General features: G+C 33.9%; 1 protein-coding gene across 23 annotated transcripts in view; it reads right to left on the bottom strand.

Moving 5' to 3' along the window:
• Positions 1 to 20,000, bottom strand: part of FOXP2 (forkhead box P2) — a 608,228-nt gene that overhangs the window by 8,827 nt on the left and 579,401 nt on the right. For all 23 annotated transcript variants that reach the window (XM_034963386.3, XM_063605582.1, XM_034963391.3 and 20 more), the window contains one exon: positions 19,936 to 20,000. This exon is cut by the window's right edge and continues 99 nt beyond it. In XM_034963386.3, the coding sequence (XP_034819277.1) occupies positions 19,936 to 20,000 (65 nt within the window). The remainder of the gene's footprint in view (positions 1 to 19,935) is intronic.

Raw genomic sequence — 20,000 nt, 5'->3', positions numbered from 1 at the left:
GAAACAAGCACATAGAAGCCATGTTTGTAGTTCCAGCTACTTGGGAGGCTGAGGTGGGAGAAATGCCAGCCTGGGCAACAAAGCAAGACCCTGTCTCTAAAAAAAGCACATAAAGAAAAATTTTTTAAAAGAATGACTAAAGAGGTATGTTCTATTGTAGTCTCAGAAAATTTTAATATGCAAGAACTTTATTTATTTCATTATGCCACTGCCCTGTATAAAAATATGTCTGAACTGAGACACAGAAGGTTGAAAGAGGATTAAGCCAAAACCCTTCAGCCATTCTCAATAAACTATGATCTGACCCCCACCTATCTATGTACAACAGTATTTCTGAATAATAACTTCCATTCCAGACTCAAAACATCATCCCAGAAACATTGTGCTCAGTTCCTACTCCAAGACATTTTTCATGGAGACTCAGGCTGTGTTTCCCCTTTCAACTCTCCGTGTATACATGGAACATCCTTCTACCCTGTTCTGCCTATTCACACACATCCTGTCTACCACTTAAGGATCAACTCACACTGTGTCTACTTCCTAAAGACTTCGACCTGTCCACATTTCATTGATCTACTCTGAACCTTCGAAGCATTTTTTGGTCATTCTGATGCTCAAAACTACAGAATCTTTGAATCCTAAAACTGGGTCTAATGTAACGTTATTGTTATTTGACTTCCCATTTTACAGATGAGTAAAGGAGTGACTGTCCAAGTGTCTGCATACAGGCACAGCAAAGACAAACACACACACTGGCCTCTAGAAAGTTTCTTGGAACCTTGTTATTTCTGCTACCCCATATTGCCTTAATCACATGCACTGTCACTTAACTCTTTCTACTGGTAGCTATTCTTTATCTTGCCAAGTAGACTGTGAACTTCACAGATTAGGAGACATTACACATAGCACACTGTAAATACATGTTGAGTGAATAAGTTACGTGCCATGAAAGCATTAAGAGTTTCATTGTACTAATTCTAATAGAGAAGATATCTCTCTGAAATTAAGTATTCTTGGAATATTTTCCATTCAGAACTAGTGAAAAAGATATCAGAGCTGGAAAAGCTGTACATAAAATTTTCCCCAATGGCTACAATGTTAGGCTGCTAATTTCCTAAAATAAAGCAAACTAAAGTCAATAATTATTAATGCTCAATTTTTAAAAGATCTATTTGCCATCAATATAATATCAGAGAAAGAAATAAAAAGTAGCAAGAGAAGTTTCAACATTCCAGAAAATAAAATTGCTTGAAAGTTACAGTACCTATGCCTATAAATTGGTGGAATACTTTTCAATAAAAATAAAATTTCTATTATAATTATCTCTATTTATATTAGGTTTCTCATTTTTGGATCTCAAAGTGCTCCATGTTTTCACTTGTCAAGTTATATGCCAACTCAAAAGAAATGGAACACAATGAAGTCACATGCCTTTTGTGGGTTGCAGGATGAATAGAGAATTAGTCTCTTCTTGTGACCATTGGCAATTTTTTTCTCTTTTTGCCCCATTATAGGATATGAGAGCCATTAAATTTATTTCCAAAAGAAAAAGTGGATATTTCTGTGGTGTTCATTTTTGCAAATTCTTCAAGGTGCCATGTGTTACACTACCATAGGATAATTAGGTTTTCTTCTACAAAAAATGCTTCTTTCCAACATAGAAACATCCCTGACAATTCAAATAAAATAAAAGAATCCCTTTAAAGAAACTCTCTTCTGTGCTCACCAATTCTTCATTATGAATCCTCTTCCCATGTAGAATTATCTACAGGTTTTTAATTATAAGAAAATAATTTACCGTGATACATTTTATGTATTTAGTATTTTGATTAACTTCTAAGTGTGGTATAAAGTAATACTGAATAGTTTAGGCACCTCATTTATAATCTTTAGTCACGCAGCAGTGATTAAGTGGTTAAGAATATAGTGGGCTTTGAGGATAAAATACTTGGGTTTGAAGCCTGGCTCCTTTACTTCCTAGCTATGCAACCTTGGAAAAGCTACTTAACCTCTCTGTATCTCCATTTCTTTACCCATAAAGCAAGGAAAACAGTGACTACCTTATACACTCGTTATAAGGGTCAAATTATTTTGCATACATGTAAAACACTTGAAATAGTGCCTGGATCATAAGTGATCAATAAACACTGAACACAGTCATAATATATAATAACCTTATAACCTTTTTTGGAAGAAAGTGTGGTATAAATACAGAAGTTAATTTTTTAACATTGTATGAGCTTCGTTAGCTCTAAAAGTATTTCAGTACCTCTTCCTAAAGTGAGATTTTTATTACTGTATCAAAAAAGTCATGAAACAAAGATTATGTGCCTCACATATCAGATGCCTGGCATTAGAGTTATTAATGACTAGTCACATTTCCTTTAAAGTATATTTAAGGTAATAAAAGGAAATAAAACAACACAACATATTGCTATAGTTATTTCAAAAAATTATTTACCAACAAATTCTGGGTCACTAAAATACTAAGCTAAATGACCAGGTTATGTCTCAGATCACTTTCAGATCAATAGAAGAAAGTAAATTTCAAAGTAGAGGAGCCATCTTTGAAATGCTCTGTACATAGTGCTCCTACATTTATTCTCCTCAGTCATCCATCACAGGCCTCATCATTAGCTTGTCATTAAAATCATTAACACACATGCATTGATCCAGGCCTGCATCACATTTGCTACGCACGTTGGGGCTTATGAAGTTCTGATAATATACATATAGCTAGAAAAATCTAAATAGATTAAGTTAATATGACTAAATAATGAAAATTTTAAGAGATGTAGCAATATATATAAGCCTGTTAGAAAGTAAAATTTTCCTCCAGGAATTCCTTTATGCTGTGGATTGAGTCAAGTCCCCTGTATCTATAATGACGTAAAGAGCATCAATCTCACTTTGACAGGAAAAGCCAATAACATATTAACATTATCTCCTATTGCCAATCACTAATTTAACAAAAATTTATCGAGTATCTTCTATATATAAGGCACAGTGAGGCTTTTAATATCTATCAAAGAACTTGTAGTCTAGTATAAGAAGAATAAATGTACAAGATTGCCAGCCCTAAGTGTCCTAAGAAAAGTAGCAATTAAGTGATATAGGAGTTAACCATTGGAAAACTTACCTGCCTCTAAGCAGAATGCCAATGTTCTAACGGTATTTTGTATTCTTAATATAATTCATTAAAGACAGTAAAGTAAGAGCAAGTTCAGATGGAATTAAGAAAGAAATTCTTGACTATCCTAGTGATAAAATCCCCTTTCTGGATCTGAAGATCTCCTCTAGATGGTTCAGACATTCATTATGCCATTTTCCCCCAACTGTTTTGAAATTTATGCACTACTTTCTTTTGAAATTTATGCACTACTTTCTTCAACTTTTTTTTTTTTTTTTTTTTTTGAGATGGAGTCTTGCTCTTGTTGCCCAGGCTGGAGTGCAGTGGCACGATCTCGGCTCACTGCAACCTCCGCCTTCCCGGGTTCAAGTGATTCTCCTGCCTCAGCCTCCCAGTAAATTTTTAACATAGCTTAAGGCAGGAGTGTAAGGGGTATAGTCTTTCCAGTGATTCATTTATTTACTGGGCACCTAAAATATGCCAAGTACTTGTATTGTTACAGATTAAAGAGTACAAACCTTTGCCATAGAAGGTCACAGATAGAAGGGACTTATGTCTATTTCGGTAGCAGTTTTTCTAAGCCTGATAAAACATCACATTCCTTTAAGGGGGCACTAAAGTAACATCAACTTTGGTTTTAGTGCAAATTACCCATTTGGCAAATAATGAATATTTCTGCAAACCAGAATCCAGGAATTCATTGCAAATGCTTTAAAAATTGTTCTATCCATGAAATAGAAGACTTCAAATTTAATTGATCCTTTCAGTACACAACCTTTTCCTTACTACAAAAAAACACCAATTTATGTTTCTTGCTTTAAAAAGGCATAGCCAGCTCCTAATTTAATTTAATTTACATATGTGAGATTTAGAAACATATTTGGAACTTCTTTAGACAACTGGAGGAAAAGAAGTATTGAGTAATGGAGAGATATAAAGTTTGTTATTATTCCCTGACAGAGGTACAAAGTCAGTAACTGAAATTGAAGTACCTCTAGGAGGATAAAAGTTACTTCTTGTTAGAAGTGGAAAAAAAAAAAATCCAGTCAATAGACATTGTGTGTAAACTTCTGGGATAGGGGCTGCATGGACAATGGTTCCTGTTATCATCAAGTTTTCAGTCTAATGAGGAGGTAAGACATATATACAAGTAACTTTAACACAAGGCAGAATGTGATCGATGCCACAGTAGGTAAAGTATTATAAAAGGGCAGATAAATTCTGACAATTCAATCAGTGAATGTTCTATGAAGGAGAGTGGTGTAGCTTCACGTAGGCTTTGTAATAGGTGAAAATTTTTATTATGCAGAGATGAGAGAGAGGACATTCCAAGTAGAAATAGGGAAAATGGAGAATCATAGACATGTTATGGGAACCCTGAGAGTGCATGGGGGAAGGAGGGCTGGTGATAATGTGTGTGTTTGTGTGTGTGTTAGAATAGCAGAATGAGGTCAGATGACGAGAAGGCCTTTGAGTTGCATTTCATGATGTTTAAATTTAATCTCTGCTCAAAGGCTATTGATGGTTTTTGAGCAGGATAATGAAAAGGTAGAAGAGTTTTATGAAGATGAATTTGCAAAATATAGGCTTAGTGTAGGACACTGCAGGTAGAGTTACCAAATGGGAACTTACTAAAACAATGTAATAAGTTAATGATGGTCAGACCACTAAGGTGGTAGGATTAGAAATGGTGGAAAGAAGTGAAGAATTTATAGATTGTGGAGTAAAAAGGTTTTGCATTTACTACTTTTAAATTTACAATGTAGGCCGGGCATGGTGGTTCACGCCTGTAATCCCAGCACTTTGGGAGGCCGCGGTGGGCAGATCACATGAGGTCAGGAATTCGAGACCAGCCTGGCTAACATGGTGAAACCCCATCTCTGCTAAAAATATAAAAATTAGCCGGGCATGGTGGCGGGTGCCTATGATCCCAACTATGTAGGAGGTTGAGGCAGGCAGATTGCTTGAGCCTGGGAGGTGGAGGTTGCAGTGAGCTGATATCGCATCACTGAACTCTATAAATTTACAATGTACATGAAATATTTCTTTTTATGCTCTACCAAGGAGATAGAAGAGCCTAAATCTGTCAAAAATACTGAAAGTTAAAAATCAATAAAACAGTTAAAATACATCTTAAATTTTCATGACTCTCAAGCAACCTCTATGAATCTTTGTATTTGTTATTTTAATTGCTCAAGAACAATGAAAGCAAATCTCAGAAAGTTTGGATATTAGAAAGTGAAGATGAAAAGATTCTGAAAACAAATTCCCCCACAGTCTTCTCTGTGATTAAGGTGCTAGTAACAGCAATGGCCACAATAACATTGATGTGTGGTCTCCGGACATTGTATTTATTTTTAATTTTTCATCTGTGTTCTTATAGCATTTTAAGGAAAAAATGTATTTTAAAACTGAATATTGAAGGAAGGGGCATAAAGTGTTGCTAGTTTCTCAAGCAAAAAAAAAAAAAAAAAAAAAAAAGAGTCACCTATTTCCGGAGAGAAGTACCAAAAAGAAAGCATGTAGGGCTTTTTAAAAGTAGGTAACATATACCCTTGAGGGTCTTGCTAAGCATCTCCAAATAATTGGTAAACTTTAAGACATGTCCCTACATAGAAGCGGCTTGGAAATTAATGAGCTATAAGATATGGCTCTCAAACTCCTGGGCAATCTCATTTTACAGGTATCCCCATCCAGGCAGGCTGCCTGTCCTGAGGCAAAGGAGTCATTGTTCTCTGAATGAAACCCATGTTTTAGTCATCTTTGCTCATCTCCTCATGTCCTTTACATCTATCCTGCCTTTCCTCATCTCTGCTGAATACTAGGTTGAAATATTTAAGATGGCTATTTTTTAGGAAAAAAAAGTCAAATATGAATAATTTCATAAAGTTCAACCTAAAAATTGACTTCACGTTAAGCCTAACTCAAAATTACATCCATCATGAAGTCTTTTCCGATTCCCCACGTGCATATGCATGCTTCAGTCGTTAACTTCACAATTTGTTTGCAACTCTCTTCATTCCTTCACTTGGTCTCTATTACTACCTATGTACTTATCCCTCTATTAGAGTTTTACCTCTGTAGACACTGATCATCTGCCACAGTTTCTAGCAGAGTATGATGCACACAATAGGTGTTCAATAAATGTTTATCCAATTTAAATGAATGAAACTCATCTATGGGTCATTCAACTTCACAAGCCTCTACTTGAAAACATTGCAAAGTAGCAGTTGATTAGTTTAATCTCACTGTTTTACAGGCACCCTCATTAATGCTATATTCCAAAAACACAAACAGAGGACTAACTACACTGATACACTGATAAACAAATTTGTTGCCTAAAGATATGTGTTGCTTTCGTTGTGAAATTTACCAGTACCTAAGGCAGTAATGAACGGCAGAAGTAATGTTAATGCTTGCCTATACCCTAAAGCAAACAGTCAAATTATAAAGGGAAAGTTTATCCTTTTAGATTGTGGTCACACAGTGTATTCCCTAGAGTAATGTAAATTTTATTCATTTTCTCCTTACTCAAGACTAACTCAAAGGTTCTATAAACCGTTCCTATTTTTCTTTAGAATAAAAAAGTACTATGAATAAAGTTCTCTTAAACTGAGATGTTCAAAATTTAAGTCAATAGATGTTAAACAGTAGAATCATGTCTTCTTTGCTTATTTAGATACTAGCAAATGTTAATGTCTAGAATATTTATATACTGTCATCACTTATGAGAGACTCACTGGCACAATGTAAATTCAATCAGGTCTTAGAAATGTAGTGTTTATTAATTCCATGAAGTTAACAATAAAGATTTTAAGTCTTAAGTTTGTTTTTTTTTGTTTTTTGTTTTGTTTTGTTTTTTGAGACGGATTCTTGCTCTGTCACCCAGGCTGGAGTGCAGTGGCGTGATCTTGGCTCACTGCAACCTCCGCCTCCAGGGTTCAAGCGATTCTCCTGCCTCAGCCTCCTGAGTAGCTGGGACTACAGGCGCGCGCAACCACGCCCGGTTAATTTTTTGTATTTTTAGTAGAGATGGGATTTCATCATGTTGGCCTGGATGGTCTCAATCTCCTGACCTCATTTATGACAAATGTCAACAAATGCTGTTAATAAAACCTTAAAATTTATGACTCATATCTACAATATGGGCAATTTCCAGCAATGTGATGTTAATTTTATCAAACATCTATAAAGCAAGACTAAATTTTAGACTAGATTAAAATTGTTTGTATGTGGTTTACTAATTGCAGGCAGTTCCCTTACACCTTTTCTTATTATAATTCTAGTTATTTGAGAAAATATCCAATACATTCAAATAGCATACCTTTTAAAAGTAATAACCAACTTTTTACAAAAGAAATACATCTTTTAAAATACCCTATAGATATGATTAGCCTTGTCACCTGTCCTAGCACACCTGAAGGTTATAACATACTTCTATAGTAATCATGGATCATTACTCTAAAAAATGTTACTCCCCAGAGAACACTCAAAAAGCTATCCTCACAAACAGTGTTAGGACTCTGATGCTTCAATTTTATTATGGAAACTGATTTTATTTCATCCAATACAGCAATCTTTATCCTGTCAAATGAACTTACACATACAGTACTTTGAGAAACATATTAAATATACTGAAATACGTGTAGGCCTTGAACTATGCATCTATTACCCATTCAATATAGACTTGTTCAAATCCTTTATTTTAAAGTGTCTTGATCCTTACTTCTACTTAATTTAATTTGGATACCTTTAACTTACGTGGAATACATTAACTAGCTCCGATAGAAAACGTTTTAGGCCGGTTACAGTGGCTCACGCCTATAATCCCAGCACTTTGGGAGGCCGAGGCGGGTGGATCACCTGAGGTCAGGAGTTCGAGACCAGACTGGCCAACAAGAAGAAACCCTGTCTCTACTAAAAATACAAAAAAAAAAAATAGCCGGGCCTGGTGGTGTATATCTGTAGTCCCAGCTACTCAGGAGGCTGAGGCAAGAGAATCGCCTGAACCGGGGAGGCGGAGCTTGCAGTGAGCTGAGACTGCACCACCGCACTCCAGCCTCGGCTACACAGCGGGACTCCATCTCAAAAAATAATAATAATAATAATAAAATAAAATAAAGAAAATGTGTATAATCCTATGAATTCTTCTTTGCCTCTTATATACTGTTATGTCCTAACTGTTAATTAATGACATTTAAAAATATCAAAATAGACTGAGTATTTCTATAGTCATATGTTCCCCATTGATATGCACAGATTTTGACTACTTCTCAAAATAGCATCAAAACCTTCTAGATTAAAAAAATGATGTAAAAAGATGAGATTTCCTTTTAACCATCTACAATCTTCAGTACTTGGCACAAGATTATTGAATTAATGATGATAACTCTTTGTATCTAAGCATTCAAAATAAATACATGATTAGCACTTTATCAATTTCATACGTGATTGAATAAATTTTCATTCAAATTAGTTCCAATTTGCCGATGGCAAAATCCTCATTCTTACTCTATCACATTGCTGTTTTCAAGATGTAAAATGAATTCAAAATATAAGCACAGGATTATTTAAATGTCTTTTCCTGAGCTTAACTTTTGTTTTCGTTTGTTACTTTTGAGTAGCTAACCTGTATTGACTGACATATTGGAAAATATAATCTTGTCAAACAGAACATACAAAAAAAGTATTTTTTTTTCAAAGACAAAGTTTCACAGGAAAACTGGTAAAATAACTGACGCTCATTTAGGAAGCTTATATAAAAATGGAAATTATGGAAATTCAATTTTACTCATTTCTTTCTAGTATATATAAAGGAAATTACATAATTATTTTTGGAATTTGATGGTAGATGCATGAAAACGACAAGTTTAGTTATCTCCATTTGTGTGAAGCCAGGTTGAAATGATACACAATTCATTTCTTAAGCCTATGTAACTTTTAGAGTAATATTTTGTTTCTCCACTTGGGAAATGTTTTAGTTTATTTAACATATCACAGAAAAAAGCTAATAAGTGACATTAAAGTTTTAAGTAGAAAAGTTCACTTTTAACAGAAATCATATTAATAGTTTTAAAAATGAGAGCTGATCTAAGGATAACATAATTAAATGTGAGTAATTAAAGTTAATTATACAGTCATAAATAAATTGTTTATTTCATTCTACTTAAGATTTTATTCTTTGGAAAGGATAAACCAGGCTTTCTCCACAGAAATTTAGATTTTTACATTCTAAATTTAAATATATTTTAGAAAAGTATTTAGCTCTCTTATTTATAGGACTGAATAAGAAAGATGTCCAATTAAAACTACTAGAAATGAAAAAAGATGTTCTTAACTTTTATCAGCTAAGAAATTATACAACAGAGTTATTACTTATGTAGTTCTTTATTCCCATTTCTTATCTTTCAAGATTTTCTCTTTGGTAAATTAAAATAACATTTGACATAAAAATTCTAGTGTTAAATGAATTGATCTTTGTTTTTATTTGAATGAGTTTGCATGTAGTAGCTGCCAGTAGGACAGTACTCAGACTATCCCTTCAGTTCTACAGAAATAATCCCCCTCCTTATCCCTTGATGAAAATGAAAATATTCCTTCTTAAAGAAATGTGCAATTATGAAAAGGGGATTCAAAAATTGGAGTGAACAAATGATTCTGCGTTCCATATTAACTGTATAGTTTCCTTTATCCAGGATATAAGTAGAAAATGCCCTACTAAATTTCCCACACCTTTTCTCCCTGGCTAATGATAAATATCAAAATAAATTTTAATTTTCATCATAAGCCAGGATAAAAATGTTATCCTCCCTTAGTCTATTTTCTAAAAACTGCAGCCACTTAGCATTGATGGCAAAGGAATATTATTTTCAGAAATTGTGATGACAGTTTATAATTATATCTTACAACTCAAGAGATCTGATTCCATGGTGGAGTTATAAAGTTCCATTTAAAGTCAGTATCAGTCCAGCCAGGTGCAGTGGCTCATGCCTGTAATCCCAGCACTTTGGGAGGTGGAGGCGGGTGTATCACCTGAGGCCAGCAGTTCGAGACCAGCCTGGCCAACATGGTGAAACCCCGTCTCTACTAAAAATATAAAAAAATTAGTCGGGTGTAGTGGCAGGCACCTGTAATCCCAGCTACTCAGAAGGCTGAGACAGGAGAATTGCTTGAACCTGCGAGGCAGAGGTTGCATTGAGCTGAGATCGTGCCAATGCACTCCAGCCTGGGCAACAAGAGCAAAACTCCATCTCAAAAAAAAAAAGAAAAAAAAAGTATCAGTCCAAAGAAACAACAAAAAGGTGGGTAAAGGTCAGTGAAACATAATTTTATAAACTGCATGCATATATATGTATATCAACATTTCTCTAGAATTTCCTGCTCTTACCTTCAACATTATATTGAAATGTATTTAAATTTATGCAATATTGTTTAAAGGAACTAGATTTTACATGATTTAGGCTCACTCCCAAATGATTTCAGATAGTTTTGCTGTAGAGTCAATTTTTAAAAAACACAATGAAATTCTTCAGGATTTATCACTCTATTTGACTTTATAAAAGTGATAGTTGTGACCAAAACAGCTGTAATAAAATGAAAATATAGATGTAATTACTTTCATCATTGATAAGTACAAATATATTGTGCCCAATCTCAGAAGCAAATTAGTTGGCCACTGAGATACAATTGGTACCATTCCAATTTGTGTCTCATAAACGAAAACTATCAATAAACATTCAGCTGTGGATCTAAGGACCCTTATAGTTCTAATCTGTTGGCCAGACAAATCAAGTCTAAATCACATCTTGACACTTCGCCTTTAAGTCAGTCTTGCTGCTGCTCCAATTCTCCTTTGAATCATTAATCCAAAAATTGTATTATTGCCTTATTTGTTGGACCAAGTTTCGGTCAAAATTCAGATAGGTAATATGAGTATACGGGGTGTATGTTACAGTTTATCTGTAATTACATTTGTTAACTTGCATTCTGGCTCCTTGAAGATCTTGACTTCAAAGTCCTGTAGTTGAGCCCTACTGCTGTGGCCGCTCTTTTGGATGTGGCTTACCCATTTTTTCTCAACTGTTATCTATTTCCTATTACCAAACTGCCCTATTGGAGTTGTTACCCATCCGCTGCTGGCTCCTGGTGAAGCTGTCTCTTGGAATACCTTTACAGAGGCTACTTTCCACCTGGACTACATATTGCTCATGTCACTAGGTCTGCCTAATTTCTGAGACTGACTGCTTTGCTGACACTATTCCTTTGCTCAAATTAAACCACAGAACTGACTCAAACTCTGGCTTTCTCCTGAGTTGAGTTTTGCTTAGTTATATACTCTATTAGTTCTAAACATTAGATGGAATAAGGAGTAAAAGTAATATGTACTTTTTTTGAGATGGAGTCTCTCTCTGTCACATTGGCTGGAGCACAGCAGCATGATCTCAGCTCACTGCAACTTCTGCCACCTGGGTTCAAGCGATTCTCCTGCCTCAGCCTCCCAAGTAGCTGGGATTACAGGCCCCCACCACCGTGCCCAGCTAATTTTTGTATTTTTAGTAGAGACGGGGTTTTGCCACATTGGCCAGGCTGGTCTCGAACTCCTGACCTCAGGTGATCTGCCCACCTCGGCCTCCCAAAGTGCTGGGATTACAGGCATGAGCCATTGCACCCGGCCAACAATATGTACTTTTTATTCTAAATCTAGTGCACCATGTCCTTTCTTTGACTTGCTAATTAACAAAAGGAACCTCAGATTTAATGTTGCAAATATACTTTTTTTATAGTAAGATAACATTGTGTGATCAATGGTGACTTGTCCTCCTACCTTTTAAGTGTCTTGCTGATTTTACTCCATTTTGTCTTCAAAACGAAGATAATGTTGAACAAACTAAACAATGTTAGTTTTCAGTAGTTATGTGAAATGATTTGATCATCTGTTGCTTATATAAATTATTTAATGCTATTCTAACGATAGAAACTGGCTATGGAATGTAGTAACCCTGTGTTTCTTGGTGTTGAAATATTCAAGTATAACATGTTACTTCTGTGAGTAGTAAATTTTAAATTCTGCCAGAGCAGTCAAAATGCACATAATTTTAACATACATTAAGACATAATTTCTTATCATGTAAATTACCTTCACATAAAGGAATATTCTGAAATAACAGTTGACTTTATGTAAGTCTCTTTATGTATTAAATGCCTCTGGTCACCAACATATATCCACTTCCCAAGTCCTACGTTGAAAGCTGAAATTAAAATACCATAGCAGTACATAAGATCTTCATTTTTTTTCCCCTGGTACTGAAAGTAGGAAAAAGTTAACATTGAAGCATTATTCCTTCTTTAACAATTCAGTAATCATTTTTTGACCATTAGAGAAAAGAAATTTTTAAGGCTCAACTAGTGTTAGTGCAAATGAAGTTGTATCTTCTAACAAAGTAGCTTCTTTAGATATAAAACAGAAGCAGTAAGCTACAATACTGTCAGCTAAAAGTTTTCTGACACACTTTGCCTAAATTGTGGGAATTCACACCACGGATGTCAGATATCATCTGTATAGTTCTATAAAAATCCTTCAAAACCCTATAGGAACCCACAAATTTCCACAATTGGCACGGTGGGGATATAACACTTTTTAGCTAAAGGCACTGTATCTCTGGGAGGATCTTTTTATTAAGAGGAACTGGAATGAGTTGTAAGTGCCACATATGGGGACTGGAATAATGTAAAAAAGAACAGCAGCTACTGATCCACACTTGTAGCACTTAAAAAAAAAGATGAGATGATAAAGAGCTGGCATAATCATAAGTTCCGTACAATCACTTTGGAAAGAGATCTCAAAGCTAACTAGCAAAGTTAATCAAAAAGTTTAGAGATTAAATAAAAATGGAATTAAATCAGAAGAAAAATTGTAAGAGGACCAGAAATGTTAGAAAAAAATAAAGTTGACTGAAAAATTGTTAATTAAAAAATCTATGAAAACATATGTGAGGCAAAAAAAAGCTTTCATGTTTAGAGTTTTGCAATGCAACATAATGATCCAAAACATCAGCAAAAATAGTACAGGCTTAACAGGAATGAAAACAATGAGAAAGAGCATTCCATTTGCTCAAGTTGTCAGTCACTTCCAACTGCTTTCCTCTGAAATACAGAGCCACTCCAATTTCAAATGCTTTTGTCCACAGAGAGATCTAAGATCTGTAGGGATTTTATATAAAATATCAGCAACCAAAGATGTAGGGCCAGCAAATTCTACATGTGCCTACAAATAGCAATTTAAATTTTAAGGCAGCCAAAGAGAATAGAAGGAAGAAATGTAATATTATATACTTATATTTTCATTATGTTTTATGACAATTCAAAGTTTAGATTTTCAATACTGTTTAATCCAGTGGGGGTCTAGGAGCACCTTTTAGCTATCTATGGGGCAAAATATTATCAACAGGAGAGGCCAAAGTATAATATTGAAATGATTTAACAACTGAGGTTATGAAGAAGAAGAGGATGTCGTAAAGATGACTGGGGTATGTGATGTATACAAAGTTTTGGAGCATGTTGAATAGGTATTTGACGTGCAAATTTTAAAAAAATCTTATGATCTCTATTGCAATTCTGAAATAATACTACATTACTCCTTTTATATGACACCTCAGCCTTTTATTTTCTTCTCCTAAGGGTTTGCCTTCTAAGGACACAATAAATTAATTTTCTTATATTATATCCAATATATTAACATTCTATATAAAAGATTTTTAACTTTCAAGCTTCAGATAATTGCTTTACTAACAGGAGAAAATAATAATCACCTACAACGAATATAGAATATTTAGCAAGCAAAACTTTGAAATGACATAGAGGCTAAGAGGAGTCACGAATGACATATAAGAAAGGATCTGAAAACTCAACAGTAGGAGACTCTAATAATCAGAAAGGGGAATGACATGACAATGGGAGGCTTTGTGAGTAAAGCACTCAATACAAAACCAGCTAGGGAAGAATATTTATTTTGATCTCTAGACACAACATTTGAAAATATAAAAATGGGAATCTCATTTAACATTTTATACGAGGAAGAACAGCAAATCTGAACCAACTTATTGAGAATGAGGAGAAACAATTACTTAATACAAAAAGAAACAACTGAGTAGAACTAAACATGGTGGGTACATCATTAAATTCCACTTCTTGCCTTAGGTTGGGAAGTAGACAGGAAATGGATTGGTTGTATCAGTATGCGTTCATCTTCCAGGTCTAGTCTACATGTTTTCTTCTCTTGTCATTCACTTAAGTCCAACACATGAGAGAAGACAGTAAGTTCAAATTATTTCAGCTTAAAGACAGCATCAATCCTAACCTTTTAAACATTTCTAGAGGTAAATGTCTATATAAAATAGGAAGCTAGTCATTTTTAATTCATATTCTATGTAACTCTGAAAAAGGGAATATTGACATTCAGGTGCATAAGGGAACAATATTATAAATTGTAATGATACTCAGCTCGGACACTTAAAGTATCGTTTTCCTTTATTCATACCATGGATGGTTCTAGGACTCTTTGAACAGCAATAGAAAATAAAAATGTTTTAAAAGTCAAGTACTTGCTTTGAATCAACAAGTAGTTGAGTCAAAACAGTCAAAGAAGTTTCAAAAAATTATTATGTAGAATCTATACAATGTCGCCTGGCTTTAACTTTTCCTACTTTTTGCTGAAATCCCCTTAAACATTCACCTGATTTATATTGCCTAAATTTTGATAATTGTTTTCAATCTTTCAACAATGTAAATAAAATTTAACAAGGTCTGAGGTGATAATCATGAATGAGGTGAAGGGACCTCATTCTACTCAAAGTGGAAAGCCACTTTTTACTCACATAAATTGGAATGGTTATAAAATACATATTAATTAAGTAATTAAAACTAAAAATAGAACTTAAAAAGTATAGTCTACCAATATTTAGAAAATTTTCTTAGCTCCCACATAAAAATGAACATTATATTTACTCATCTGTTCTTCCTAAAATCTCTTTTGTTCTCCTTCTTCAAGATTCTAGGAGAACCCTGGATTTTATACTCTTGTAAGTATGACTTTGTGAAGTCAAACCATTTCTAATTAACTGTAATCTCCAATTTGATTCTTCATAATCAGTATCATACTTTTACTGAATGCTTACTTGACGTAGTAGAATGTGATAGGGGTTTCTTATACTATAATTTGTCTAAAACATAATCTGTCTTTAAGGGACTTGTCATTAAGGTAGGGATATCTGCAAAATGAACACAGATGTATGCATAAACACATGTGCATGTGTGTGTGCACACACACTCACACATGTACACAAAGTATTAGTCCAAAATAGTGGTATAAGAAGCAAGTTCTTTAGAAGTGTGGAGCAGAGTGCATGGTCCTGATAGTAAAATTCCTTGGGAAAGCCTCTTGGAAAAAAATAGGACTAGTCCTGTAAGGAAAGGTAGAATTTAGGTAAGAGAGTAGAGGGGAACCAGAAAAGGGAAAGGGCAGAAATTCAAATAGTGTGAGTGAAATAAATGCATTAATTTGGAAGAGGCCTTTATTCAGGACACTGAATAAAGCGAAAACTGGAGTGGAAGAAAAGGGTTAAAATATGGAGTATGGAATATAAATGATAATTTGGCATCTCTTGTTCTCCACAATTTATAAGAAGCACCAGACCATATCTATTTCACTCTTCTAATGCTTCAAAAAACATCTTCTCTATCAACCTCAGGTATATATTCATATTCTACCATGTAGAATTTTACTATAATGGAGTTGAATTAAAAAACTAATCAAAAAAATCATCGGTGTTTTCTCCTGAATCTAATGATATTTAGGTTCTTAGATTCCCCAAGTAAAATGCTGAATTCTTCATCTTCCCTTTTGAACCTGCTTCTTGTGTCCTCTATTTCTCTTTGCAGACTTTTAAAGTGGCTATGAATTTTCCCAATTTTCGTCTTTGTCCCTAGCATTCAATTGGTTGTCTTGTTCCAGTATTTCTTTTCACAGCACTTCTTATACGGATTCTTTGCTCTCCACTCCTAGTCTTGTACTTATGTTAGATATTACATACTGCAAGAATTAATTTTCTGCTTCCAGTCTCTCCCAATTTCAGAATATCCTCCTATGCATGAGTTTCATTAAGTCATGGTTCATTCAGTACACTTTTAGATTACTGTTTCTAATGCACAGCTCTGATCGTGTCAAAGTCAAGCTGATAACAGTAACAAGCTGTATACTGACTGAAACAAACACCATAGCTTGATATTTAAGTCACTCAGCAGTCTGGTCCCACTTCCTATATTCTAAATTCTGTATTCCCTTATATATTCTAAATTCCTTTCAAAACTAATACTCAATGTTTTCAAGACATATATGATATGTCCCTGATTCTGGGTTGGTGTTGTTCTATTTGAGTTGTTCATTGCCTAAAACTTCAGATAACTAGGTAACTTCAGATACCTAAATATAGGTAATGGGCTACCTATAATAAATCCTTGTGTCATATTGTTTCACTTTTTATTTTTAGAGACAGATAGAGTCTCACTCTGTGGTGCAGGCTGGAGTTCCATGGCATGATCATAGTTTACTGTAACCTCGAAATCCCTAGGCTCAAGCTTTCCTCCTGCCTGAGCCTCCTGAGTAGCTAGGACTGTATACAGGCACACACCACACCCAAATAATTTTTAAAGCTATTTTTGTAGATACAGGGTCTCACTATGTTGTCCAGGCTGGTCTTGAACTCCTGGCCTCAAGCAATCCTCCTGCCCTCCCCTCCCAAAATGCTGGGATTACTGGCATAAGCCACCATGCCCGGCCTCATGTTGTTTCAGTTTTATGGATCTGCTTACTTTATGAATTATAAGAGAAGAAAGAAGGAGAAGAAAATGGATTGTCAATGACTAACCACAAACTTACAGAGTGCCTTAAAATGCAAAATACAAAAATATTTTCATATTGTTTATAGACTCATTTTTAGTAACAGTGAGGTATTACAGGAAGTAATATAAATCAGTACCTATTTACACAGCACTATGAGAGACACAAGGAGCAATTATTATGTTCCAGACACTCATTTCTTTGCAAGAATCTTATGAAATAAGAAGCATTATATTATTACTTACCTCATTTTCAGCTGAGAAAGCTGAGGAAAGAAATGTTAAGTAACGTGCTCAATCCCACTTGGCTATTAACTATTGAATCTGGAATTGGAACCCTGACACTCTGGCATTACAATCTATGTTCTGATACCACTAGGCCCTATTTCCTCTTGTTTACAATTGCATCAGCACAACTACCCCCCTCTAAAACAACAAGTAACATGACTTCATTTTAGGAGATATAAGTATGCTATGTAAATGTCTTATAAAAATTATTTCACTTCTGTTTAATTTCCAAAGTATTTTGAAATGCATTCAATTATATACAACCAAATTTTGACTGAGAGAATTATATCAATATTTCTTCCTTTGCCTAATAAAATACATAACATGGTTTAAGTACAAGCATCTTAGAACTTTATAAAGGTGAAGATAGAGAATACTGAAATATTTCATAAATATTTGACATCTATTATGCAAAAACCTAATGACAGCAGCAGAAACAGATTTAAGAATGGATATTGACTCAATATTCTGCAAGATAATTAAAATTTTGATTACAATTGATTTAACTTAGAAAAAGGGACAATTTACACCCCTTTTTTAAATTTTTTCTGAAATCTATTTTCAACAAGCTTTCCTTTTATCTATGGAAAATAAACATAAGTATTTTTCACATGCACTAATTCATATAAGCATAAAATGTGTTATATATTAACTATGAACATTTTAACTTTATAAACCCATAGCAGCAATATACTGGACATTATATGTATAATTTTTAGGTGTTATCTAATACATACTAATATTTCTCTGAAATATTTCATAAACTTTAATAATAAAATGAAAAATCTGAAGTAGCAATTGCCAAATGAAAACCAATACCCATCTAACAATGCTACAATTTAGCCCAATTATTATTTCAGGTTCTGAAATATAATGTTTAATAAACTATTTCATTAATCATTAATTTTTTATTTTAATATTTTTAGCACCAGACAATTACATTTAAAAAATAAGTGTTTACATATCCTCTATAGGTAGTTTATAACAACCACTGTATACTGCATATGAGCACAGGGAGTTGCACCAACAGCTTAAACACTTTTATTAGGAACATCTTTTATTTCTCTGAAATAGGTCTTTTTTTAAGCAGAAAACAGGATCTAACTCTTGTTTGCTCTTTAAAGTTTTATTGTTTTAGCATTTTATACAGGGAGTGAGCATTAGCATACTCAGGAGAACTGCTGAAAGTAAAAGGCCGCAAGCTACCCACTGCATGGCTGATAGGATAAAGCGGGGATATAAAAACTTTTGTCTGATTGCTCACTTTCCTTGTTTTAGAATACTGCTACTCTCGAGCATATATCCATGTTCTTTCTACTTCGAGTTTTATTACTTCTTTTGTATTATTTAATACATCTAAAGACACTTCAAAAAGACAAATTTTTCCATTTTGAAGAAGTAATGGTTCGGAACCTGATAAAACACATTAATGTTCACAGTGTGTTTTTTTGCAAAGGTGATAGAGTAAAAGTGCTGTAAAGCAATTAGACATATGATCTTAAAGACATTAATATGTCAAACAGAATAAAATGTTTAAAAAGACAACAAAAATAATACCCTGTGAAAGGTCAAGTGAAAATGGGTACATATAAAGAGTATATTTCTCTTTCAGACCTTTTACTAGATATTGAATGGAAAAATAAAGGAAGACAATATAAAAATATGAGAAAGGACTAATCTTACCTCAATAACTTGTAATTAGAAGTATGTGATGTTTAATTCTAGGAAGTATAGACATGAGTTACAACTCAACCTGACAGCTAAATGGTGTACACACTTCATTATTCAGATTCAAATTTTTTTCCTCTGAATTCTGAGTTCTACCACGGTCAATACATTTTAGTAAACAAGACACTAATATGCTTGACACTATTGAAAAAAGCCAGGCATTTTTTAAAGTGTCATACACATTTCTGAAATCCACAATACATCAATTTTTAATACTTCTACTCTCTCAGCTCCATTAAAAAGATGGTAGGGGAAAGATTTTAGAGTAATTAATGATATAGTTAGCTGCTAAATATTAATAGGAATCGTAGTCTTGCATAAAATATAACATATAAACCTTGCCAATACAGACGCACCAGTAATTAAAGTTGAATATATAATTACACTGATTTATAAGACAGGCAAAAAGTTACACTTTACTAGCTTCTATGTAAACTGTGGGTAACAGTTAAACTTTGCATTTTATGGTTTATAAAAACGGGCAATATCTTGACTACAGTTCATAAATGGTTTAGAGACCTGTAATAGTAGTAAAAATTATAACAACTTATTCCATCATGAATATTCTTATTGCACCATACAAACCAACCTGTGATAATGACCCATAAGATGTAGATTCATCTTAGACACTGCTTTATGCCCAAGAGAACGTTAGTAGTACTAGGAATCTGTAGAGGACTGCTGGAACAATAATGATATGGCATTTGAGATCATCTAAAATATGTATTAAAACCGATTTTGATAAACTTTGTCATATTATGAACGTGGTATAATTTAACTCCACTTAAATTTGTATTTTCAACTTATACAACAGTAAAAACTTAAGAAAAATTCTAAATTTAAGAGGCATATTAATGTAGATTCTTCCCTTTAGAGAGTCTGTTAACCACACTTACATGTGCGGCTGAGGTGAGCAGCCCGGACTACTGTTTCCATTGCTGTCGATGTGATCCAGAGAACC

This window comes from Pan paniscus, chromosome 6, assembly GCF_029289425.2.
Source record: "Pan paniscus chromosome 6, NHGRI_mPanPan1-v2.0_pri, whole genome shotgun sequence".
Taxonomy (NCBI): Eukaryota; Metazoa; Chordata; class Mammalia; order Primates; family Hominidae; genus Pan; species Pan paniscus.
This window is presented reverse-complemented; position numbering and strand designations above follow the sequence as displayed.